Genomic DNA, 27304 nt, shown 5'->3' with positions numbered 1-27304 from the left:
TTGAAAATTCAGCTTTGATCACAGGAATAAATCACATTTGACAATATATTCACGTTATAGAACAGTTATTTTAAAATGTAATAATATTTCACAATATTACTGTTTTTACTGTATTTTTTAATCAAATAAATGCCGCCTCGGTGAATATGATACTTCTTTCAATCTTAGTTATTCCAAACTTTTGAATGGTAGTGTATATTCAGTAATAATTTGATCGATATATTACAATTAATAGATTTAAATTGAAATTGAAATACAAATATATGTAAATGTATTTATTGCTCATTTATTTGTTATATATGATTAAAATCTCAACATAAAACATCAACATACCGGTAAATTACATATGTCTATGTAAAATTCATGCTGGCTAAAAAAGTTTCTATATAAAATATATAGAAAAAGTTTTTTTAATGTAAGCATATCATTTGAATTATAAAGCGGATGAACGTGTATGCGATATGACAAAAAGAGAACAGCAAAAAAAACACCTGTAGAAAAGCTGTAGTTGAAAGCTGATCACGTGAAGGATGGCGATATCAGAGAATCATTTAATTGAGTAGAGAGAGAGAGATAAACTGAAGGATACAGGAAAACAGAATGAAAATCAAAATAAAGCCACAGGTAAAGTAAACGATGCATATCCTCATCCTTTCTTTAGCTGGGTTTCTCCTCTCTCAATCTCCCTCTCTATCTGATACCCGTGTTTACCTGAACGAGAGCTTTCTCGCCCCATCTGTGGAGATTAATTGTTCAAGGCCGGCCCGTGTGAGCGTGACATATAAAGAGAGATGGCTGGATGTGTCTCTGTGTTCAGATCATGTTTTACAGTAGCTGTCTGTACAGTCTGGATGTGCTGTATCGTAAGTATGAGGGCTTGTTTTGCCACTTGTTTGTTAGATACTATATGTGTATTTCCTTCTGTACGTTTTGTACTAAGTAAAACGCGTATCTTCCCCTTTACACAGTCATCATTTCCTCCTTTCTGAGAGCGGTTTTGTCACGTGTTTCCTTCTCATTTCGTTTTTTGTCTCTTTATCTTTCTTTTCAGAGCGTCTTCCTCTCATTGTGTGTCTCTCTTGCACACACACACATACGCCCTTTGTAGTAAGATGTGGTGGATGTTAGCTTCAGCAGTGTAAAGTGGTCATAGTCTAACTTTTGCTGCATTTTGTTTAGCTTTTTTATAACCCAGAATGTTCTTCTAAAGTAACTAAACTAGGTTGTTTTGGCGACTGTACCTTTAAGAGTCCGATATGTAAATGACCTCTTATGACTGGTAACCTCTTTACATGTGAAATAAAACAATGCAATAAGTAACAATACAATAGATAGACAATTCGCTGAATACTGAATATGTAAACGTGGGCGGTCATATGTTAATGTATGTTAATAAATATTAATATGTTAATAAACTCATCATTCCAGAGACGTAATTATGATGATTTCAGTCACTTTTGCAGTTTTGCGTCGAATGTTTGTTTGTTTTTTCCTCTTGTGATTTCCATTTGAGTTCTTAAAGTTACGGTATGTTTTAATAGAATTTATCAAGATCAAGAACAATCCTTTTTCAATGATATGATCTCTTTAATATGCAAATGAGCATATTATACAGTCATTTAATGTTTGTGTGACTTGTTTTTTGTCTGTATCTGTGTTCATATAGAGGGCTCGCTTCACTCAAATGACTCTGAATCTAGTTCTCCTCCGGCGGGACAGACCGGTGTTCCCACACAGGTAGTGCAACAGGTGCAGACAGCACAGGTAATATGCAAATATGCACATTTGTGTATATATTGGCTTATATACATCAAAGCCGTAATAATCTGGTAAATCCGTAAACTGTGGTGGTCTGTGTCCAGCAGAGGTCAGTTGTTCAGGCCACAACCAAGAGTCAAAGTGGACATCTGGGGGTCAGTAATCTACACATCACACCTGAGGTACAAACACACACTTCATAACTGCTAAACATGGGGATTAGTTTCATGTATTTAAGTGCAAATTTAGATTTGACATCATATTTGACATGTTTTGTGATGTTCGCCCTCATATCTGACTCAATTAAATTAAACAGTCTGGGCTTCGGATGCAGACAAGAGCCATTTAAACGTCTGCTGTGACACTGATGTGTGTTTGTGTGTGTAGGTACAGCATGTGTACTCAGGCCAGTTTGTGGAGGGAGACGCCAACTACAACGATACTGCAATGTAAGCATAAACACAGTTCTTGTGGCATATATTTAACTCTTTACTCCTACAAACATTTACCTTGCTCTGTATTTCTCTTTCTCTCTTCCCTTTTCAGTCGTTCCAATAGTTACTCGTTCGCAGACCCCTCCCACTACCCTCAAGCCACGCCCTCTGTCACTTACTATGAGACGTCCCCCACCACCGGCTCCCAGGTCACGTCCCCCGCCACCACTCAGGCTGTGTCTGTGACGTCCGGGACGGGCACAGGGGTGGTGTCCATGTTCTCAGAGGGCAGTTCGGGGATCACCGTGGTGACTGGCGGGGCTTCGTCGGAAGTGGGCGGGGCAGGTGGCGTGGCCACGGGCGGAGGGGTGGGTAGTTACGTGATTCAGGGCGGGTACATGCTTGGCGGTGGGAACCAGAATTTCTCACACAACACACGCGCTTCGCCTGCGACTGTGAGTATGTTTGTGTTCATTGGTGGTACGGCATGAATGATGCTTCGGATTCTCACCCAGAGAGAGTTTCATGCAGTGTTTTGTGTCATCCTTTTGCTGACAAATAAACGTGGATATCTGCTAGACTTTTGACAGCTCCAGGGTTTTTAAGTTAAAATTGCAGATCAAACATCACACCCTTTTTCTCAATTTTCTCTAGTTATGTAGCACTCATTTCAATAACATTTTTACCTTTTTGCTGCATTGAGAGCCAAGATTTATTAAAGTCCCATAACCTTTTAAAGGCCCCCTGAAATCAAAATTTAAGTTTTTTAGCTTTTAGGATGAATATGTTAGCTTTAAGGTTATGAATAAGCTGGTGTGCGCCAAAACAATGACAAAATTCACATTTAGGAGATATAAGCACTCAAAACTTAGTCTCTCATCTCCGCTAAAATAGATTTTTTCAGCTTCTATCTTCTTTTTCCGCGGATTTCAGCTTCTCATCACATCTTCTGTCCAATCAAATGCTCTCTAGAATCTAAAGCTCCGCCCCCTATGCTATAAACACCACCTGGCCAAATAAGGGACCGTTTACACGTCACTGAGCAATATTGGTTGGAGATGTGTGTTCAGTTGCTCAAACGCTCAAGTTTTATTTCCGTTTTCCAACTGTACGTCGGTTAAGAATGAAATAGCTAGAATTTATTCACACCCCTACTATTAAGTCCAGTTTATCATCAGCGCTCGGATTCGCTTCCATGGTGCTGTCAAGTACGACTTAGAGTCTGTAATGTAAACTAATGCTATTGGCTATTTGAAAAGGGGGAGGAGCCATTCAATATGTCCCGCCTTAGCTTCCTGTTTCATAAAAAGCTGCGCGTTCCAAGGCTCTTCAGTGGGCCTTTAACATCCGCAGTCTTCTGTCTGTCTTCAGGTGCAGTGGCTGATGGATAACTACGAGACAGCTGAAGGTGTAAGTCTTCCTCGCTGTACTCTCTACTGTCATTACCTCCTGCACTGCCAGCAGACCAAGCTAGAACCCGTGAACGCCGCCTCCTTTGGCAAACTCATCCGCTCCGTGTTCATGGGCCTCAGAACCAGACGTCTTGGCACCAGGTAAAACCACACTGTCCGGACCAGGTGTGGCGCAGTAAAGCTTAAAGCAATGGCACGCAACATGCAACATTTCGCTTTATTTCTATATTCATTGTACTGGGTAGTTTTACTTCAGCAAGTTGCCAAGTTAACATTTCTCATTTTCATTTAGTTTAACTTGAAGTACTAAAATAACTCAAACTAATAAATAAAAACTATATAGAAATATAAAAAGACGTCACATGGTAACAGGCTCCGCCCACGATTGTCATTGGATCTGGTCTATTAGCTTAGCTCCTCCCCTCAGTAAGATGTACACAGTCCGCCATGTTTATCTCCTCACCAGAAATTTTAACAGCAGCATTCAAGTAAGAAATGTATTCTTATTAAAGCTGCAAAAGTTATTCAGTCAAGAGCAGTGAGTGATTTTCTGTTTTTCTTTAGTTGTTTGATTCATATTAACAGCTTAGCAGTAGATGCTGTATATTACACTGCTTTCACTTTAATACACAGATCTAATATACGCTTGTTTATGTAAACTGTGTGATTTTGACATAACCTTTTGTGTATGTGACAGTTCAAGCGTAATAAGACATGAAAGAGACGTTAGTTTAATACTCACGGGATGCGTCGTCTGACAGCCAGCTTTCTGTGTGCGTGCTTGCGTGTGCGCTCAGAAAACCATATATCAGAAGTTTAGACTGATATGGCTTTAAAACACATGCAAATAACTTTCATGATGACAAAGAACTGCAATCTCACGTGAGCGTGGCCACGATATAGATGATAATCAAACGCAAACAGATGTTTTGTTTTGGCAGTGTCCAAAGCATAAGCTGTAAAGGCTCCACCCTCTTCTGGAAAGGGGGCGGGGAGCAGCAGCTCATTTGCATTTAAAGATACATGCACGAAAGAGCGTGTTTTTGCTTCCACTCTAAAATGGGCATTTACAACATGGTGTAATAAATGATTTGTGGGTATTTTGAGCTGAAACTTCACAGACACATTCTCATGACACTTGATAGTTATTTTACACATCTTGTAAAAGTCCTCTAACTAAAATTAATGTGAAAACAGAAAATAAAAAATTATATCTAATTTGAAATATTAACAAAAACTATAATAGTGTATCAATGATACTATAATAACACTGGGTAGAACAGGCTAATAAAGTGTGTGTGTGTGTGTGTGTGTGTGTGTGTGTGTGTGTGTGTGTGTGTGTGTGTGTGTGTGTGTTTCAGAGGGAACTCTAAGTACCATTACTATGGCCTTCGAATCAAGAGCAACTCCCCCCTGCACAGACTGGTAGAGGACCAGCAACACCTGGCCATGAGACAACAGCCGTACTCGCAGAAACAGAGGTATGTGTGTGTGTGTGTGTGTGTGTGTTGATGATCACTTGCTGTTGTTAGTTTGATTGACACCCCTCGTCTCTTTATGAAGAATAAAGCCTGTGCAGAAGATGGAGGGACTGACCAATGGAATGGGCCTGGGGGTGGGGCATCAACAAGGGGCGGGGCTATCCGACATCAGCGCCCAGGTTCACCAGTATCAGCAGTTTTTGGGTAGGACAAACATCTGTCTCTATACAGGTTATTGTAAAATGGAAATGTCTCTTCCGAATATATAATGGTATTCTACAGGATATGACATCAGCTGTTTGAATGTGTGTGTCTCAGATGCGTCTCGCAGTCTGCCGGAGTTCCCTGTGATCGAGGATGAGGGTAAATCTCTGCCGGACGGACTCCTTCCTCAACACATACACACATATCAGCTGATCTACAGAGAGCACTGCGAGGTGAGTGTGTGTGTGTGCGCTCAGTTACATGTGTGTTTATTGTAGTGTTTTGATGAATAATGTGTGTGTGTTTGTTTGTAGGCGATTCTGGACGTGATGGTAAACCTGCAGTTCCCTCTTGTGGAGACGCTATGGAAGAGCTTCTGGAGGTTCAGTGAAGGACAAACCAGCGACACGGACACACTTGACCTGTGAGAGCTGCTCACACACACACACACACACATCATACAGTCACAGGCGTTGTGATGTGTGTCTCACTGATGTTTCTCTCTGTCTCTACAGTCATGATGAATCAGAGAAGCGTTTGCCCAAGTCAGTTCTGGTTCTGTTGTGTAAATATGAGCCCGTCCTCTACTGGACCCGTGAATGCGACAACTTGCTGTACCAAAGCCTAGTGGAAATCCTCATCCCTGATGTCCTGAGACCCATCCCCAGTGAGTTACACAACTCTACACAAACTCTATATAAACTCCATCCCACTGAGTTACAAAACTCTACACAATGCTATGCACACGGTCTGTGAGATACACAACCCTACGTATCCCAACCCAAACTCTACATCAACTCCAGTCCCAATAAGTTACACAGTTCTACACAATTTCAAACAAACATCCACAGTAAGTCACACAATTCTGTAAGACATAATTCTACACGACTCCATTCAAACTTCATATAAACAACATCCTCTGTAAGTTACAACACTATACAAACTCTATATCAACTCCAACCACAGTAAGTTGTTAAGACACAACCCTATAAAGCCTTACACAACTCCATGTAAACAGTATCCATAGTGAGTTACTAAACTCTACACAAACTATATAAACTCCATCCCTCTGAGTTACAAAACTCTACACAATACTATTTACACTATATATAACCCCAATCCTCTGTGAGATACACAACCCTACATAACGCTATATAAACTCTAGTCCCAATGAATTACAAAACTCTACAAACTCCAAACAAACTTACTATAAACACCATTCCAGTGAATTACAACTCTACACAAACTATATCAACTCAATCCACAGTAAATTACAGAATTTTTTAAGACACGACCCTTTGAAACCTTACACAACTTATACAAACATCATCTCTAGTAAGTTGCACAAACTCTATCAAAAATATTCTAGCCCCAAAGAGTTACAAAACTATATCCATAGCTAGCGAAACTCTATAAGCTACACAACTTTACATACACTATACAACTTGATATGAAGATATAATCAGTGAAATAACTCTTCATAATTGATATAACTCTACACTATTCAACAGAACTCAGTACAGCTTAACATTATCAACACTTTCTTATCATCAAAGTCACCTCGTTGCAGCAAATGACCATGAAAATAAATAAAAATTGCACTTTGGATGCAGAATTTGAGATCTCGTTATCTTTATTTTGACTCTATCTTTCTCTCTGTGCCTGTAGGTGCCTTAACTCAAGCCATCCGTAACTTTGCTAAGAATCTGGAGAACTGGCTCACCAACGCCATGATCAGCATCCCGGAGGAGATGGTCCGCATCAAGGTCTGACGCGCACACAGATGTCCTCTGACTCGCCTCTGTGCTCGGTGTGGTCATGCTAACGGTGTGTGTTGTTTTGTGTAGGTGGTGTGTGCGGGAGCGTTCGCTCAGACTCTGCGGCGCTACACGTCTCTCAATCACCTGGCTCAGGCGGCCCGCGCCGTCCTGCAGAACACGGCTCAGATCACACAGATGCTCAGCGACCTCAACCGCGTCGACTTCACCAACGTACAGGTAACACCGCTGTGTTCATGTCACATCCTCACATCTCAAGGGATAGTTCACCCAAAAAACCCCAAGCTGAAAATAAGCCCATGATTTACTCGCCCTCAAAGAGAAAGTTAGTTGATAGTTGGGTGAACTAATATCCCTTTAATCTGTGTGTGTGTGTGTGTTTAGGAGCAGGCCTCGTGGGTGTGTGGCTGTGAAGATGGCATGGTCCAGCGGCTGGAGCAGGACTTTAAAATCACCCTGCAGCAGCAGAACTCTCTGGAGCAGTGGGCGGCATGGCTGGACGGGGTGGTCTCACAGGTCCTGAAGCCGTACACCGACAGCCAGACCTTACCCAAAGCGGCCAAACTCTTCCTGCTCAAATGGAGCTTCTACAGGTGAGAGAACTGCTGATCAATGAACACTAGGGGTGTAACGATACCCTCATGTCACGATTCAATACATATCACGATACTGAACTCGCGATACTCCAAGACATAATCAAAAGTTAACAAAAAATGCACTGTTGATTAAAATGGGAAATTTGGTGTTACATTGAAAATGAATATCTTGGACTTGGTGCTGGAAATCCAAAGCACAGGACAATAGAGACACCAGAATAAAAAATATTCTGAAGCTGATAATACAGAATTATTTTAGACGAATATGCTTTGGACTCTGTCACTGACTAGATATATTTAAAATAATGTAGGCCACTTTTTACTGGTAAAACATATTAAGACATCTGGCATTATCAGGACCCACAAATATCCCCCATTGCATTATTATACATTTATATATAGTAGTTTAATGTAGTACTGACACGAAAACTCTTATAATAATAATAAGAGAAAATTATAATTTTTATTTTGGGTGAACTATACACAATACATATTGTTGCATTTTTGCATTGCGATGTATTGTGACACGATATATTGTGACACCCCTAGTGATCACTAGGATTGGGAATCGAATACTTGTCATAAAGTTACAATTTTGACTCCTCTTATCGATTCTTTTGCGTGCATTTCAATATGACTTTAAACCATTCAAGTGCGAGACGACTCGCACGCTGTTTAATGTGCTGCACACGCATCCAAAGTGCGCTCACAGAAAATGAGATTTTAACCGTTCAAGCGCGAGACGACTAGTTACATGTGTAACTATATTGGGCAACTCTTAAAGTGACAGTCTGCCGTCTCTATAACAACACTAATCAAACTAGAAATATAGTTACAAAAGTTATTTAGTCAAGAACGAGTGAATTTACTCTGTCTTTTGTAATGTATATTTGATTTATAAAGTTCAGTGTTATTTTACATTTGATTACAGTTTCTGTTCCTTGAATACCTGGAAATCTTAAAACACTGTTTATTTCAGTCGTATCTTTGTTCAGTTGTATTTATTTGTTCCGATTGCTAATTTTTTATTTGTTCTCTTTTAATTACTAAGTGTTCACTTGTCTTTATTAATGCTTTACATTTATAATAGTTAGGCTAGTTGTTTTTCTATGGTATTTTTAAACCACAGGCAAAAGTTCCTTGTGTAAGTGTTCTTCAGCCTGTTGATTTTGGTTCATGATTTTCATCTACAAATAAATGTGAATGATTTCCAAATGTATTTATTTTTTTACCTTATTGGAATCGAAATAAGAAAATCAATAAGAATCGGAATTGATAAGCAGGATAGAAATCGGAATTGTTAAAATTCAAACGACACCCAACCCTAGTGAACACAGAGTTCAGTTTTGTGTATTGAATCTCTGATTAAAAGCTGACGGCAGCCTCATACTGTGGTCTTTAGTTATTATCTTGTGTGTGTTTTGTAGTTCAATGGTGATCCGTGATCTGACCCTGCGCAGCGCAGCCAGTTTCGGCTCGTTTCATCTGATCAGACTGCTGTATGACGAGTACATGTACTACCTGATCGAGCACAGAGTCGCGCAGGCCAAAGGAGAGACGCCCATCGCTGTTATGGGAGAGGTACGCATACACACTGTTGTAAAGTTTTCTTTGATCGAAGCAGAGACCAGTGAGACAGTTGGGATTGCGTTCAGAAGTTCTTCTTTATTGAGCGCAGCTGCAAGTTCGTCCAAAATCAGTCTAGCTCTAAACAGTTTACATTGTAGTTATATACCTTCTAAGGGGGAGGGACTTCTGGGACTGGAATTTGACTGGAGGAGTTGATTCTATCAAGCGAAAAACCTGTATTGCAGGTTTTCTAGATTGGTTCGGTTTCTCTGGAGCAATCAGCATATAACACTCTATTGTATTGCTAATCCAATCATCCTGACTTGATTGCTCAACCCTTAACATTATCATAGAGACAAAGGCACCGCTGTACCTTGAGCTTAATGGTCAGGAAGTGCATAAAGACAAAAGCTAATGTCAGACACCTGAATTGCTTGCATCTATGCCTCAAATGCTAAAATCAGTATTCTTCACCGTGATGTTTATGTAGGAAAGCATATCTGAAATAGATTCCTAAAATGTGTTATCCTTCAACACTCACTTGTGTACTGTCAAATAGACAGTCATACAGTGAGTGAACTTCATGTTTGTCGTTTCAGTTTGCCTGTCTGAACAGAAGTCAGAGGTCAATGGATCCTGATAAAGGTACATAAACACACAGTGTGTGATCATTCAGAACAATCAAAGTGCTTGACACCTTAGTGGAATTCCTTCTTCTGAGCGGGGCTTGACATTAACACCGATTTCAGCAGTGGCAGAAATTGACAGAAAGGGAGGCCAATTTCATCTTTAAATCTTTTTGACATCAAACAAACTGTTTATTAATTGAACAAGTAACATGTTCTCGTTGTTGTTGTTTTTTACATAGTAGGCCTAACTATGAAAAAACAATAAGCACGACAGTCCGTTTGAGCATCACCAAACTGATGCTCGTTAGATACTCTTTTTTTTTTTAAATGCAGTAGGATATGTCATAATTTTATGCGAACCTTCCTTGTTACCGGCAATAGGCTACTTTTTAAACAAATTCGTTTCAATTAAACTATTCATATGGCATATTCTTGTTAAAAAAAAAGTGTGTTCTGGGAGGAGACGCGAGCGTAGTTGCGTCCAGCCGTGGAGAACACCCGCTCGGATGGCACAGAAGGCGAAGGCACACTCAAGTAAGAGGTTGCTAACTTTACCAGGCACGGCATAATTTACACTCAGCTTTATCATTGTTAGTTTTCATAAACAAGTCCCACACGGAGCTTCTTGGTTGTTGCATGGTTGGTCGCAGAGTTAACGGTCACGAGGTCACGACAATGCTCTTCTGTGGTTTGTTTACACTATATACACAACGCAGGGAGCCTAGATCGCGCAGTAGGGGGTTTCATTCATGTTAGCGACACCTTGTGTCCCCGACAGGAAAATACCCTGCTGCACAGTAGGCGCGCCGTCAATTATATAGAACACATTGGAATTGCGCGAAAATATAACGATATTCGAAAAAGCTATTTTATGATCGAATTTCGCATGCAGTTCAACTATTCGAAGATCAAGACTCATCCCTAATAATATATATATATATATATATTATGCTCACACCCAAAGTGTGGCACATAAAGCCGCCTCTCAGTACTAAATTGAGTTTTTTTTGTCAAATACACACAAAATAATGTCAAAATGTCGGTCTTGGCGAGTATTCACGTAAACAGTAAGTTTTGTTTTAAGTGAACGCACACAGTTGAGAAAGAAAACGCTTGGATAATCATGCGTCAGGTCTTAAAGTGACAGCAGCCTAATATACCTGCTGCCAAATTATAAGATAATATAAAAAAAATCTACAGTATATGGGAGTTTTTCCCCATGGTGTCGATGTCAAAATTGTGGCCAGTTAAAATGCTGAGTGGCTAGTAGCCTCGGAAACCATTAGCCACAGTGGCTGGTGAGCAAAAAAGTGAATGTCAAGCCCTACTTTCGAGTGAGCTTTCATAGAAATCCACATTTGAAATGCAACCACATAGCAATGCTCTAGAGCATTCTAGCATCAGGAAACGTCATGTGTCTGAATGTGTGTAGATGAGGAAGAGGACGACGAGACGGATGAGACGGATGAGGATCAGGACATGGCTGTTCCAGACAACTCTGTGGTTCTGGGGGAGGAGTCACTGGAGCCGCCCACAAAACTGGCCAGAACAGAGCTGTTCAGCAACACCACTCAGAACTAACACACACGTTCATCTTATTCTACATTCACATCTGCAGTCATTGCTTTCAGAGTCCAGGAAGTTCAGTTCATTTACTGTAAACGCAGAGAAACACAATGAGAAAGTGAGTTTCCTAATGTGCGTAAGACCCCAGAGCTGCTATACGAGCTGATGAACGGTAACATCCGCATGCCTTAATTAAGCGCGCGCACATTTTCATTGCCTTCATTTTCTCAATCAAAGCTGCCATGTGTCTTTACTCTAAAAGAAGCAGTTCATCCAAAAATGTAAGTGTCTTTTTGTGCGTTCAGCAGAAGATAAAAAGTCATACGGGTTTGGAATGATACGAGCGAGTAAACGACGTCATTTTTGTGTGAACTGTTCCTTTAAGAGTCCTGTCCTGCTCCATGCTGCCATTGAAATCATCCTTTGCCAAAGCCAATCACACCTTACCTAGACCCGTTCCTCATTAATATTCATGAGTGTAGTCACTGAAGACCGAACAGATTTTGTAACGAAGCATGTCCTTCCATGCTTTCGACTTTTTTCTTCTTCTTTTTATATTAATGAAAATATATACAATTGTTGTGCTTTAATCGGATGTCTAATTTTGATGCTTTTTGATTCGGTCGGATTGTCTGACGCTAATGGATCAAATGTGCCTTGAGAGGATTATTCAATCTAGAGATCCATAAACGTATAAATAAATGTCGAAAACAATCATGAGGACGCGTTAATCTGATCAGGCCTCGTTCATAAAACATGAGAAGAATTAAGATTAGTTGTGTGTGTCAATCGTTTGCAGAACAGTTTTCACATGATTATCATGTTCAGTTCAATGCAAAAATGTACATTTCCCATGAATGAGCCTCAATGTCTGTTTAATCATTGACCACTACAATGAATTAAAAGAATCATGTGTTCATAATGAGATTCATTTCATCTGTCAGTGTTCTTCATGTCACACTAATCATTCATTCTACAGTCACACAACTGTAGCCGAGCACAAATCATTCATTCACAAACACACTGGACACTTTTATTAGCAAAGCTGTTTAGCGCTTCGGTCATGCATATTCTGTATCTAATTAAGGCATGTTCACTTCACACCTATAGAGCTTATGCGCCAGAGAAACACGGGCGCCGCCATCTTTACAATATTGTCTTTGAACTTCCGTTTTGCGGTCGCTCTGTGTATTTCAATGGGATCGATCCAGGAGTAACTAGCTTTTAAAGTGGATTTACTTATGGTAAAGTTATCATGAGGATTGTAATGTTTGAAGCAGATGTCTTAACAAATGTCAGTAGACCGGGAAGATTTTAAAACGAGCAAGATCGCTGTGAAAATACAGACCGGAAGTTAAAAGACAACGAGCGCAGCGCTTAAAAGGGGCGGGGCTACATAAGGTCTATAACGATAAGCATCCACACCAACGGACGACATCGTTCTGTTCGTTATTAGCGCGCGCTGCAGTTTTGTCTCTGTCGCTTTAAATGCGCGAGCTCTTTAAAGCAGGACGGATTCTGATTGGCTGTCAGTGTTTTTATCGTTCATCAACTGAAAAAAAAAAAATCGACAATGTTTAGAGTCAAAATTAATGAGCGAAATTATTCTGCAGCGGTTTTAATGCCACAGACATGATGGTTAAACGCTTAATGAATAAAATAATAGATATGCTTGATGATTATGAATGCACACGTAACAGAGTTTAGCACAGGTTTATATTGTTTTTGAATATATATACATATATATCAGTGTTTCTTTAATTGTACTATATGCAAATTGTATGGATTTAGTTGTATGAAATGATTCCAGTGTGTGATTATGCTAATGTATGATATCGTTTTATTATCATGTACTGTTGAAACCATAATGGCCTTATTTGAAGTGTAACTGTAGCAGAAATTGATGTAAAAATCTGTATTATTGTGCCTCAAAGTTCAGTGTCCCTTTAAAAAAGAAAAAAAGAAGCTTTTTAAGAAAATTCTTGCGTTCAGATGTGCTATATTTGTTACAAACGTTTATTTTCAGTGTTATTGTTACCTAAAACTATTTAAAAAATAATAATTTCATAAAAATAATAATTTCAAATATTAGATGAAACACTTTTAATGTAGCAACTAACTGAGAAAGTTAGAATTAAAATGACTCAAATGGAAATTAAGCTACATAGAAATATTAAAGAACTAATACAAATAACAAAATGACAAATGAAAATGATAAAAAAAAAAAATCTTGAAAGCTGATAAGCTAATTCAAAATACAAATATAACAGTGTATAAATAATATTAAAATAGCACTGCTTAGTTTGATGCAATCAAAGTCATAAAACCCCACGTAGTATTCAAGGAATATTTAATTTTATCAAAAATAAAGTAAAACAATGTTGCGTAAAAACAATATTCTCATCCAGTCCAGCTGTGAGGCCACGACCACTATTAAAAAAGTCAAGGAGTCGTCGACAGCTTCTGATTGGCTGATGACACAATGTCTAAACGATGTAAACAACTGCATCCTGAAACAAACAAAACAAAAAAATAACAACGAAGCAGCTTCTCTTCTCTGCTGCATCTCTCCGCCCACCAAACCGTCCTGTTGCACTTTCCAAACACAACATCAAACATCAAAACAAGTGTGTGTGTGTGTGTGTGTGGGCAGAGTGGGCAGGTTTAACAGAGACAGTGTTCTGCATCTGAACGGAGACTGATGGCGTGTTTCATGAAGTCACAGGTCTGATGTGAAGAGGGTCGGGCCACAGGTGGGATTAGTTTGGCCCAAGCGAGTGTTTATCTGCAGGTCCCTGAATAATCCACTCCCGCATGATGCGTTTGGACTGTAGAGCAGCACTGAAGGAGCAGTGTGTGTGTGTGTGTGTGTGTGTGTCTCACAGGACGATCCACGTGCTTCTGTCATTATCAGCCAACACCTGAAGAGAAGAACCTGCAATGACCAGAAAAAAACAGCATCAACTCACACAGCAGTCGTGGGGTTCGAAAAACACAGTCATGCAAAGGATTGTGGGTAACAAATTACACGTGTATTATTTATGGAAGCTTTTTTCCGCCACTGAATGAAACTATTTAAAAGTCTCTCTCACAATTCTGATTTTATAACTCGCAATTGCGTGTTTATATCATGCAATTCTGAGGAAAAAAAGTCGCAATTACCTTTTTTATTTTTTATTCCGTGGCGGAAACGAGCTTTCATAATTATTTCATCCGATTACTTTTTAGAAGTAACAAATAAAGTGCTATTATTTAGTTAAAGTCAAGTAAATTAGTTAATTTATAGTTATTAAATAAAGTTTTTTAATGACAAATACCCACAATAAAAATTGCACAAATATATATTTTAAAAGTAAATAAATTATTTTTAATAATCAAATGCATTTTAAATATGGAGTCCCGTTTTCCCTCAACGTAACTCATCTTCCTATATCTCACAATGTGACAATTTCTTAATCTCAAAAGGACCTTTTTATATGGCCTCCATTTTTTCAAGTTAAAGAGGATGTCTGCTAATGATGGGAAAAATATATACACTACTGTTCAAAAGATTGGGGTCAGTATTTATTTTTATTTTTTTTATAAAGAAAAATAAATGAACACTACTTCAGCAAGGATGCATTAAATTAATCAAAAGTGTCAGTAAAGACATTTATAATGTTACAAATAATTTCTATTTCAAATAAAAGCTGTTCTTTTGAACTTTCTATTCATCAAAGAATCCTGAAAAATATGTTTCAATGCATATAAAAAATTATAAAATTTCAACCAAAATATATATTTTTTTCATTTTTTTTTTTTACAACAATCAAAACAATGTTTCTTGAGCATCAAATCGTCATATTAGAGTGATTTCTGAAGGGTCATGTGACACTGAAGACTGGAGTTATGATGCTGAAAATACAGCTTTGATCACAGGAATAAATTACATTTTAATCGTATATTCACATTGAAAACAGTTATTTTAAATTGTAATAATATTTCACAATATCACAGTTTTAAACTTCTATGTCCAAACGTTGGTGTATTGATGTAAGCGTGTGTGTGTGTGTGTGTGTAAAGCACACCTTTATGCATGGCCTCGTTGGTCATGCGGTTGATGTAGCGCGAGCTGCTCTCGGGGACGAGCCACCGCATCACGGTGTTCACACACGACTTCCTGTAGGAGCTCCACACACTCCCACTGAGACACAAGCACAGGAGCACATCTGAGTGAAGGGACCGACACACACACACACACACACCTGTCTACTCAGGGAGAGCATCTGAAGGGCGTTACCTGGTCTGACCTTTGACCTCAGTGAGGTCGCCCACACCGACTGTGCGACAAGCTCCCGTGTTTAAGTCCCAACTGACCTGCAGACTCGAGTGATACGACTTCGGTCTACAAACAAAGACAGAATAGAAAGTGTTAATGAGCGTTTCATCTTGCGTGTGTGTGTGTGTGTGTGTGTAGACAGGTTAAAGTGTTTGTGTGTCCTGGTTTGGCCTACATCACGAGGACAGAATGTAGTGTGTGTTCAGGTTTCAGGTGCAGACGGTTTTCTGAGGGTTATTTTTAGGGTCGGGTTAGAAAATATCATCGGCTCAGTATTTAAAACATTACACCTGTGGAATTTCCTCCTAATGACAGGTGTGTGTGTGTGTGTGTGTGTGAGAGAGAGAGAGAGTGTGTGTGTGTGCCAGTATGTGTGAGAGAGAGAGTGTGTGTGTGTGAGTAAATGAGAAAGAGAGTGTGTGTGCCTGTATGTGTGTGTGTGAGAGAGAGAAAGAGAGAGAGAGGGCGTGCCTGTGTGTGTGTGTGTGCGTGCGAGTGTGTGTGAGAGAGAGAGAGTGAGAGAGAGAGAGAGAGGGCGTGCCTGTGTGTGCGTGTGTGAGAGAGTGTGTGTGTGTGGGAGAGAGTTTGTGAGTGTGTGTGTATATATATGTGTGTGTGTGTGTGTGTGTGTGTGTGTGTGTGTGTGTGAGTGTGAGTGAGTGAGAAAGAGTGTGTGTGAGAGTGTGTGTGCCTGTATGTGAGAGAGAGAGAGAGAGAGAGGGCGTGCCTGTGTGTGTGTGTGTGTGTGTGCGTGTGTGAGAATGTGTGTGTGAGAGAGTGTGTAAGAGTGTGTGTGAGTGAGTGAGAGAGAAAGAGAGTGTGTGTGTGTGTGTGTGTGTGTGTGTGTGTGTGTGTGTGAGTGAGTGAGTGAGAAAGAGTGTGTGTGTGTGTGTGTGTGTGTGTGTGTGTGTGAGAGTGTGTTTGTGAGTGTGTGTATATGTGTGTGTGTGTGTGTGTGTGTGTGTACCTGCAGTGCTCATCCTCACAATTAGAGAAGGCCAGTAGCAGCAGGCCGATGTTGATCACCACTTTGTTGGTCTCCGGGCAAACCTGTCGCCATAGCAACAACAGAACACATGCTAATTAGAACAATGCAGCAATAGAGTGGAACAGCGGAGTTCCGCAAGTACAAACTACACTCGAGATGTGAGCTTTCGCAACCATATGAGCTGCCAGTGTTCATTTATATATATATTTAATATTATACAATACTCTAGGAATGTGTCCAAGTGGATTTTTTTGCTTTTAAGTAAAAAAAAAATTGCATTAAAAAGTGTCTTTTTTTTCTCCTTAACCTCTTACAGTTCCTGTCACCTGAGCATAGAGTAACAAAAACCACTCTGATGTGCCAAGCCCTCAGAACCAGACTTAAATCAAAGTTAAATCGTGAAAGTATTTGTGTTGATCGTCAAAACATTCGTTAACTTAAATGTGTGATATGAATAAATCGTGCTCATAAACAACTGCTGAGATTAGTCTTCTCAAGTGAAGCCAGTAGAGGAAACAGAACTCCTGACGTCACGACGTAAAGCAAATAACGTCACCTCGAGGATGACGACGTCATAGTCGCTGAAGGAACAGAACTGTGAGCCCCACACCGCATCGTTCCTGATGACCTCGTTGATGAGATACTCGAAATCCAGCGTCAGCTGCTCGATGCACACACACTGAGAGACACACGAGAGTTCACACACACACACAACATCCTGCAGAGTTTGGCATGTGCAGTGTCATGATAACGTCTCGGACACACACCTGACCGCTGTACTGTCCCGTCACCAGCTGTAGGCTTCGGCCCTTCAGATCCGTCACAGTGAACGGAAGCTGCACTTTATCTTCCTCCTCTCCTGAAGACAACACACACAGACTACAGATTATACACTGGTTCAGGTGAGCTGTCTGGTGTGTACACTAAAAGAAATTAGAAAATTCTACACACTTTATACTAAATGCATTGTCAAATAATCACCGGTTCTATTAAGTGAATCAAAAACATACAGCACTGGCAGAGTAGACTGATTCACGAACAAATGACTCTTGTGACTCGGTTGTCTATTAAGTGAATCATAGGCATACAGTGCAACCGGAGTAGTTTGATTCACAAATAAATATCTCTTCAGAGTCAGTACTTGTTATAGACCGTTTAAAAAGACAAGTTACAGATTTGAAACAGTCGGATGAATCCTTATCTGAACTGAACAGATTCAGTGGTTTCTGAATCAACATCTGAGTCACTGAAGAACTGCACGTTATGTTTTTACTTTTAGTGATGTATGGATATCATTACTGACAGATTGTCCTTATGACAAAGTGTCATTCAAGATATAAATTTTTTATAAGTAAGGTAAATGTAGTACCACTAGAAAAAAAAAAGTTTGTCGAGACTTTGCGTATGGTGGACACGGTGGACATGGCACTGTTTGCAGCGGAAAAAAAAGTTGGCTTGAGAAAGCCGGACCAGAAAGTTTTAAGTAGTTTTATAATTGAAGTTTGAAGATTTGGCAGACAGACAGACGGATGGATGGATAGATAGATAAGTATAGAAAGAATAGAAAGAAAGTAGAAAAGTTAGAAAAAAGAAATGAGTTGGAATGAAAGTTAGAAAGAAAGATACGATAGAACGATAGATAAAATGATAGATAGAACGATAGAAAAATAAATAGAACGATAGATAAATAGATAGAACCAATAGAACGAACAATAGAACGAATTAACGACCGATAGAATGAACGATAGAATGGCCGATAGAATGACAAATAGAACGGCCGATAGAACGACCGATAGAATGACAAATAGAATGACAAATAGAATGGCCGATAGAATGACCGATAGAATGGCCGATAGAATGACAAATAGAATGGCCGATAGAATGACCGATAGAATGGCCGATAGAATGACAAATAGAATGGCCGATAGAATGCGATAGAATGGCCGATAGAATGACCGATAGAACGGCCGATAGAATGACCGATAGAATGACCGATAGAATGACAAATAGAATGGCCGATAGAATGACCGATAGAATGGCCGATAGAATGACAAATAGAACGGCCGATAGAACGACCGATAGAATGACCGTTAGAATGGCCGATAGAATGACAAATAGAATGACAAATAGAATGGCTGATAGAATGACCGTTAGAATGGCCGATAGAATGACCGATAGAATGACAAATAGAATGGCCGATAGAATGGCCGATAGAATGACAAATAGAACGGCCGATAGAATGATAAATAGAATGGCCGATAGAATGGCCGATAGAATGACCGATAGAATGACCGATAGAATGACCGATAGAATGAACGATAGAATGGCCGATAGAATGGCCGATAGAATGACAAATAGAACGGCCGATAGAACGAACGATAGAATGGCCGATAGAATGACAAATAGAATGGCCGATAGAATGGCCGATAGAATGACTGATAGAATGGCCGATAGAATGACAAATAGAATGGCCGATAGAATGACCGATAGAATGGCCGATAGAATGACCGATAGAACGGCCGATAGAATGACCGATAGAATGACAAATAGAATGGCCGATAGAATGACCGATAGAATGGCCGATAGAATGACAAATAGAACGGCCGATAGAACGACCGATAGAATGACCGTTAGAATGGCCGATAGAATGACAAATAGAATGACAAATAGAATGGCTGATAGAATGACCGTTAGAATGGCCGATAGAATGACCGATAGAATGACAAATAGAATGGCCGATAGAATGGCCGATAGAATGACAAATAGAACGGCCGATAGAATGATAAATAGAATGGCCGATAGAATGGCCGATAGAATGACCGATAGAATGACCGATAGAATGACCGATAGAATGACCGATAGAACGAACGATAGAACGAACGATAGAACGAAGGATAGACAGAACGATAGAATGAACGATAGAATGGCCGATAGAACGAACGATAGACAGAACGATAGAATGGCCGATAGAATGACCGATAGAATGGCCGATAGAATGACCGATAGAACGAACGATAGAATGGCCGATAGAACGAACGATAGAATGGCCGATAGAATGAACGATAGAACGAACGATAGAATGGCCGATAGAACGAACGATAGAATGGCCGATAGATTGACCGATAGAATGAACGATAGAATGGCCGATAGAATGACCGATAGAGCGAACGATAGAATGGCCGATAGAACGAACGATAGAATGGCCGATAGAATGACCGATAGAATGAACGATAGAATGAACGATAGAATGGCCGATAGAATGGCCGATAGAATGACCGATAGAATGAACGATAGAATTACCGATAGAGCGAACGATAGAATGGCCGATAGAACGAACGATAGAATGGCCGATAGAATGACCGATAGAATGAACGATAGAATGGCCGATAGAATGGCCGATAGAATGACCGATAGAATGAACGATAGAATGACCGATAGAGCGAACGATAGAATGACCGAAAGAACGAACAATAGATGATAGATAGATAGACAGATAGATAGACAGATAGATGTTCAGATGATAGTAAATGTTCAGATGATAGTAAATGTAAACAGTACCACTGGGCTGCTCCGCCGCTCTGGCCTGAGGGAGTCTGTATCGGAGAGTGGTGTAGTTGACGTAAGCAGGCTCTGAGGAGGAAGAGGAGGATGAAGGTTCATGAGCGTGTGGAGACAGAGAGGAGACGGAGGAGAGGGATCCCGGAGACATGACTGTGTTACACACGGCGCTTTCCTCCGGCGCTGCGGGCGGCACTGCAGAGGAGGAAGACGAGGGTCCCGGGACCTCAGCGTCTCGATCACGTCTCTCTGTCGTCCGCTCTTCCTCGCTGTGGGAATGCTGGCCGTCTTTCTCTTCTTTCTCTTTGGCTTTGCACCTGTCGTGATCCCTCGCTCCGGCCTGAGCTCGGCGGAAAATGTCAGCGGCGAATTCTCTGGCCCGCACAGCAGCCTGTGATTGGCTGGGGGAGAGCGGGGTGAAAGGGGGCTTTAGCTGGCTGGGGTCAGGTGACCCCTCAGATGACGAGGATGAGGATGGTGATGAAGGTCCAGCAGGAGGAGGAGGAGGAAGAGAGGAGGAGGACGTTTCTCTCTTCCGGTACAGAATCTGATTGTTTTGGCAATCCTGCTGCCCGTCTCCTACACAGACACACAGAGAGATTAATGGCATCGAAACGAAATAGAACATACATAAAACAGTAATATTGTGAAATATTATTACAATTTAAAAAAGCTGTTTTCTATGTGAGCATTTATTTGAATCTTTTGTCACATTATAAATGTCTTCACTGCTCCTTATGGTTAATTGAACGCATTCTTCCTGAATAAAAGTATCAATTAATAAACAAATAAGGTAACACTTTATAATAACTGCACACTATTAATCATTAGTTAAGCATTAGTAAACAGTTAATTCGTCATTTATAAAGCATTAATAGACAATAATAAGCAGTTTATAAATACAGTTAAAAATGCTTTATTCTTGATTTAAAAGCATATCTATAATGTGTTTAATAATCATATTTTCATATGTTATTAATGATCAATTTATCATTTCTAAATTAAGTACTGCATTATTTACAAACCAGTTATTTAAGAGTTGTCAGTGGTTCATAATATTACTTAGAAAGTATATGATTAATAAACTATTTAAATGTACATTCATACATCTTATTATTCAGGCGTATATTAATAGTTACTTAGTGTGTTAATAAATGCTTTATTAACATGAATTTCTACTGTAATTCATGGTTAATGCAGGTAGTTATAAAGCATTTAGTAGTGGTCAGTTAACTATTATTGTGAGCTCATCTAAAGTGAGGACTATTCATGAACTGTAAAGCATTTACAAAGGAGATTTAAAGGCTGTTAATATTTCTATGTTCTGTATTACTGTGTTGTGTTTGTTTATTTTTTCTGTTTAGAAGACAAATGAGCCTTTAAATCTCCTTTGTAAATGCTTTACAAGCCATGAATAGTCCTCACTTTAGATGAGCTCACAAAATAGTTAACTGACCACTACTAAATGCTTTATAACTACATGAATTTACTACATTTACTTACACTTTCTAAGTGATCTTATGAATCACTGACAACTCCTAAATAACTGGTTTGTAAATAATGCTATACTTCATTTAGAAATTACAAATAGATATGCTTATAAATCAAGAATAAAGCATTTGTAGCTGTATTTATAAACTGCTTTTTAATGTATATGAATGCTTTATAAATGATGAATTAACTGTTTACTAATGCTTAACTAATGATTAATAGCGTGCAGTTATTATAAAGTGTTACCAAAAATGGAATAAAATAAAAAGACCCCATACGTCTGAACTGTAGAGTACACAAATCAATTGAAAATAGTGTCATAGCATAATTTACATTTGAAATAATTTAGTAAAATAAATGAATAAATAAGCTACATAAAAGTATGAAATATAAATATGCAATAAAAAAACATTTTAGTAATATTTATTTATTCTTACAAATGACCCTTTGTGAGTCAGTTCTTTAAAAGGAAAAGGAAATTCATGAGTTATCCTCAGTTTGAAGTAAACTACTACCGAGTGACGATTTAAAAGAATCAGAGAATCATTCTTGTATCCATTTCATTCAAGCGAACTGTCCAAACAGAAACAATTTCCTAAACGAATCATACTTCGTACTGACACCCGCGAGAGCACACGAACGCACACACTCACGTGCACATCAACAAGCGTGCAGAAAGGATGTGTGTGTACCTGGGCAGAGGGAGATGGCGCAGGCCACCAGAGAGTAGCTGGTGTTGAGCAGAATCACCTGGTCCTTCTTCAGCTGCAGCGCCGGCTGGAACGTCGGGAACGGATAGACCACTTGATATCGAGCGTTCAGAACGTAGCCGTGCTGCAGACACTCGCCACCTGAGCCCGGGGCCGGAGAAGAGTGTTTAATCGCTCCGTTCCTCTCCCTGAGCGGTGTGTGTGTGTGTGCGTATGGTGGACTTGGGACTGTTTGCAGCGGTCAGTAATACGGTGTGTGTGTGTGTACCTGTGCGTATGGTGGACACGGTGGACGTGGGACAGCACTGTTTGCACGGCTGTGCAGGAGGCATTGAGGTGATGGTGATGTAGATGTCTCTGTTGTTCTCGTCACTCATCATCATGTTCATCAGGGCTGAACTGGAGCTGCGTGTGCTGACAGATCACAGAGAGAACATGTTTACATAAACACTGCCAACATTTCATTTCAATTTTAGTTCAAGTGCCCCAATTATGCTATTTTAAAGTTTCCTCATTGTGTTTTGGAGTCTCCTACAACAGGCTTACATGCACCCAAGCTAAAAAATAACAAATGGCCCAGTCTGTTGTGATTGCTCTACTCTGCTCTGATTGGTCAGATGGCTCAGTCTGTTGTGATTGCTCTACTCTGCTCTGATTGGTCAGATGGCCCAGTCTGTTGTGATTGCTCTACTCTACTCTGATTGGTCAGATGGCCCAGTCTGTTGTGATTGCTCTACTCTGCTCTGATTGGTCAGATGGCCCAGTCTGTTTTGATTGGTCTACTCTGCTCTGATTGGCCAGATGACCCAGTCTGTTTTGATTGGTCTACTCTGCTCTGATTGGTCAGATGGCCCAGTCTGTTGTGATTGCTCTACTCTGCTCTGATTGGCCAGATGAACCAGTCTGTTGTGATTGCTCTACTCTGCTCTGATTGGTCAGATGGCTCAGTCTGTTGTGATTGCTCTACTCTGCTCTGATTGGTCAGATGGCTCAGTCTGTTGTGATTGCTCTACTCTGCTCTGATTGGTCAGATGGCCCAGTCTGTTGTGATTGCTCTACTCTGCTCTGATTGGTCAGATGGCCCAGTCTGTTGTGATTGCTCTACTCTGCTCTGATTGGTCAGATGGCCCAGTCTGTTGTGATTGCTCTACTCTGCTCTGATTGGTCAGATGGCCCAGTCTGTTGTGATTGCTCTACTCTGCTCTGATTGGTCAGATGGCCCAGTCTGTTGTGATTGCTCTACTCTACTCTGATTGGTCAGATGGCCCAGTCTGTTGTGATTGCTCTACTCTGCTCTGATTGGTCAGATGGCCCAGTCTGTTGTGATTGCTCTACTCTGCTCTGATTGGTCAGATGGCCCAGTCTGTTGTGATTGCTCTACTCTACTCTGATTGGTCAGATGGCCCAGTCTGTTGTGATTGCTCTACTCTGCTCTGATTGGTCAGATGGCCCAGTCTGTTGTGATTGCTCTACTCTGCTCTGATTGGTCAGATGGCCCAGTCTGTTGTGATTGCTCTACTCTACTCTGATTGGTCAGATGGCCCAGTCTGTTGTGATTGCTCTACTCTGCTCTGATTGGTCAGATGGCCCAGTCTGTTTTGATTGGTCTACTCTGCTCTGATTGGCCAGATGACCCAGTCTGTTTTGATTGGTCTACTCTGCTCTGATTGGCCAGATGACCCAGTCTGTTGTGATTGCTCTACTCTGCTCTGATTGGTCAGATGGCCCAGTCTGTTGTGATTGCTCTACTCTGCTCTGATTGGCCAGATGAACCAGTTTGTTGTGATTGCTCTACTCTGCTCTGATTGGCCAGATGAACAAGTCTGTTTTGATTGGTCTACTCTGCTCTGATTGGCCAGATGACCCAGTCTGTTGTGATTGCTCTACTCTGCTCTGATTGGCCAGATGAACAAGTCTGTTTTGATTGGTCTACTCTGCTCTGATTGGCCAGATGACCCAGTCTGTTGTGATTGCTCTGCTCTGATTGGCCAGATGAACCAGTTTGTTGTGATTGGTCGACCGATTACAGAGTGTGTCGTTAATTAAACAATCGTTACCATATATGAATTTCAGCTCCAGATCTTCCTCAGCGCTTTATAAACAGTGATACGGTCGGTTTTAATGTGTCAATTTGAACCAGAGTCCTCATCCTTAGTTCATGGAAGAGCATGAACAACACGAACCGAACTCTTCCAGGCCTCAGCTACTTCTACAGTGTTTGAGGGTCAAATTGGGCATCGTTTGAGGGCAGCCGATGAAGACCATAGGCTGGCATTAAGCTAATGTGTTACATTGTTACGTGGGTTCGAGCAGGAAGTGAGTTTGGCATTGCTGATGATGACTCGTTTTAGCAGTTCAGAATTTTCAAATTGTAGTTTTTTTTAGGAGACAATAACTTTATTTGTTGTGTACTCTGATCTGTAAAACTTTGCAGACCTTTAACATTCACAAACAGCTTTATTTCACACCGCATGAAAGGAAATATTCGAAAAAGCATAACAGAGCACTTTAAATTTTGTTGCATATTTTTATTCCTTTTTGAGTTATTTGCAGATTGATCTCCTACCCCTGATCTCAGCCACATACGGAAAAAAGGAAGAAAATAGAGCATAAGATGTACGTAGAAAGAAAGAAAGAAAGAAAGAAAGAAAGAAAGAAAGAAAGAAAGAAAGAAAGAAAGAAAGAAAGAAAGAAAGAAAGAAAGACAATTTTTTAAAATGTCTATATAGGTTTTATTCATTTTTATTTCAGTTTTAGATAAAAATCAAGTTAAACTAAATGAAAATGAGAAATGCTGCTTTGACAACTATATATATTTTATTTCAGCTGATGATTGTTTTATTTCAAGTATCACTTTTCTTTTTTCTTATGGCTTTAGTTTTAGTTCAACTAAATTCTTACAGAAACAACCCAGCCACTGAGCCAGCACAGAGGAGGAAGACAGACTCTTACTTGAAGCCGAAGACGACCAGCTTGGAATGATCATTGTGCCACTCGCAGACGGTCAGATAGAGGTCGGTGTAGATGTCCTCACCCGCAAACAAACGCACATGATGCACCTGCAAAGAGAAACAAACTGACTCGTCACGGCGCTCTAGATGTGAAGAAGACACAACTATAGACTGTTCAAATAGTTAAACCCTCACTTAGTTAGAGGTTCCCACTTGTGATCCTCTGCAGTCAAAACAGACAAAACCTTTTTTTAATGTACTATATTAAATTAAATTTATTCTTTAATGGTTTTGAGGGGATTTCAGCCTTACATATATAATACATACATATACATATATACACATTAGGTCTACGATTTTTTTGTGTTCTTATAGCAAATGCCACACAAGTCACAAAGTTTGTATAAATGTAACATTTTTCTCTCTAAAATGACAACCAGAGGCTAAAAGTCGGCATAAAACAGAAGTTGCGGTAGTCTTTTCTTCACTATTGTGAAGTATATTTTTTGTTTCACAGTTTCTGTAATGAGAACAAATGTAGGGCGGGACTTGATTTTATCGATAGGGAATTGATTGGATGGTTGTGGTTTGCTACTGGGGGATCTCATTTGACAAAACATGCCAGTAAACACGTCTAGTAAGTTATTTTGATTAAAGATTGCGAGAGAACTGATACATAATTTATAATGAATACTATGATATATAAGAATTGTCCATTTTGATTTCATGGTGCCTTTAAATCAGGGTCCAAAGCTCTGACAGACTCAGCGAACGGTTGTTTTACCTGTTTGAGGCGGCTGTGCAGGTTAAACTCCCACCAGTACAGGTGATACGTGTAGAAGGAGAAGTCGTCGTCCTCTCCACAGTCACTGGTGTAGGACAGCACGTACCGCCCGCATTTGGTGAAGCCCAGGAAGATGTGCCTGTGATAGCAGAGAGACGAATCAGACACAGCATTCACATCGCTCCGACCGACACAGACCGGCCGCACGTTCCCCTCACCCTGCTCTGAGGAACTCCTCACTGACGATGGTCTTCAGCGGGACACAGACACGGGGAGGGAGTTTTCGGAAGAGCCGCTGAGAGAGCTGCCCATTCAGCTAAAAGACAGACAGACAGAGACTTTAATACAGTTACAGAGACACGTGAGCCATAACTACAGTTAAATGAGCTTTTAGACTGACAAAGCTACTTAATCAAGGGTGATATTCCTAAATATCAAGACCATGATAGTTATGATAACCTATCAAAAATCATCTTTGCACTGAACTCAACCTGGCTGAGGCATTTCTACCATTCATTTATGTTAAAAATTGACATTTTTTATTAAATGAGATGGGGGGTGAGGACAGAGACTGCTATTTCACTGTTAATGATAGATGTCAGTGCAAAACAATGAATAAGTTACTTATGTTATGATAATTGATGGACATCTCAATCATGACAGATTCAGATTCACATAAACATGACCATTGTTTGTTGTTGTAACTGCCCCAAAGATCCATGTAAGTTAGTGCTGCAAAGGAATATTTTTTATTGCTTTTTTGTAACGTTAGATGTGCCCATTAATAACGTCACATACGCAAATAATGAACTCTGATAGAGACATAAAGGCGTTAAATGAGGCTACAGCTAAACATGCTAATAACATACACATTATTATCTACGTTATGCTGTTGAAACAGTTCACGCAACAAATGCGACATTTGGACCAACTTTCCCCTTTCTACCTACCCGCCCTCGCGCGAGGAGTTTGATGATGTGATCTTTGTGTTTTCTCTGGTGTTTTTGTTTGTTGTCATCTTTCTCAGATTTCGAGCTGGGCGCCATTTTTGATTTTTGCCAGTTCTTTGGATTTGCC

The 27304-nt window shown here is 40.1% G+C and overlaps 2 protein-coding genes across 5 annotated transcripts in view; one reads left to right on the top strand and one right to left on the bottom strand.

The window, feature by feature from the left end:
- The window catches only part of rfx1b (regulatory factor X, 1b (influences HLA class II expression)), an 18629-nt gene extending 5236 nt beyond the window's left edge, over positions 1 to 13393 (top strand). The window contains exons 3-18 of one of the 4 annotated variants that reach the window (XM_079616356.1): positions 1667 to 1764; positions 1866 to 1940; positions 2146 to 2207; positions 2305 to 2647; positions 3564 to 3745; positions 4966 to 5085; positions 5168 to 5289; positions 5404 to 5522; positions 5604 to 5713; positions 5805 to 5956; positions 6958 to 7055; positions 7137 to 7286; positions 7452 to 7660; positions 9091 to 9244; positions 9832 to 9877; positions 11294 to 13393. In XM_079616356.1, coding sequence (XP_079472482.1) covers positions 1667 to 1764; positions 1866 to 1940; positions 2146 to 2207; positions 2305 to 2647; positions 3564 to 3745; positions 4966 to 5085; positions 5168 to 5289; positions 5404 to 5522; positions 5604 to 5713; positions 5805 to 5956; positions 6958 to 7055; positions 7137 to 7286; positions 7452 to 7660; positions 9091 to 9244; positions 9832 to 9877; positions 11294 to 11442 — 2189 coding nt within the window. In that variant the 3' untranslated portion in view covers positions 11443 to 13393. Of the gene's footprint in view, positions 1 to 1666; positions 1765 to 1862; positions 1941 to 2145; positions 2208 to 2304; positions 2648 to 3545; positions 3746 to 4965; positions 5086 to 5167; positions 5290 to 5403; positions 5523 to 5603; positions 5714 to 5804; positions 5957 to 6957; positions 7056 to 7136; positions 7287 to 7451; positions 7661 to 9090; positions 9245 to 9831; positions 9878 to 11293 lie in introns of all 4 variants that reach the window. The other 3 variants (XM_079616353.1, XM_079616355.1, XM_079616354.1) reach the window with 3 other exon arrangements.
- dcaf15 (DDB1 and CUL4 associated factor 15) lies at positions 13376 to 27304 on the bottom strand. The gene is made up of 13 exons (XM_079616358.1): positions 27178 to 27304; positions 26446 to 26543; positions 26228 to 26366; positions 25445 to 25551; positions 22761 to 22906; positions 22475 to 22633; positions 20292 to 20870; positions 17501 to 17592; positions 17290 to 17412; positions 16713 to 16795; positions 15707 to 15811; positions 15495 to 15610; positions 13376 to 14362 (listed from the first exon to the last, which is right to left on the bottom strand). Exons 1-13 carry the CDS (start codon positions 27271 to 27273, stop codon positions 14307 to 14309), a joined length of 1899 nt encoding a protein of 632 aa, XP_079472484.1. The 5' UTR covers positions 27274 to 27304; the 3' UTR covers positions 13376 to 14306.

The sequence above is a fragment of the Phoxinus phoxinus genome (genome assembly GCF_949152265.1).
Source record: "Phoxinus phoxinus genome assembly, chromosome: 6".
Lineage (NCBI taxonomy): Eukaryota > Metazoa > Chordata > Actinopteri > Cypriniformes > Leuciscidae > Phoxinus > Phoxinus phoxinus.
The sequence above is the reverse complement of the archived record's forward strand: the minus strand, read 5'-3'. Positions and strand labels throughout refer to the sequence as shown.

Coding starts and splice junctions, on each gene's coding strand:
- dcaf15 (XM_079616358.1), bottom strand. CDS start 27,273: ATGGCGCCCAGCTCGAAATCTGAGAAAGATGACAACAAACAAAAACAC. Junction 26,544..27,177: donor AACTCCTCGCGCGAGGGCGG/GTAGGTAGAAAG, acceptor TCTGTCTTTTAG/CTGAATGGGCAGCTCTCTCA. Junction 15,812..16,712: donor TGTGAGGATGAGCACTGCAG/GTACACACACAC, acceptor CTTTGTTTGTAG/ACCGAAGTCGTATCACTCGA.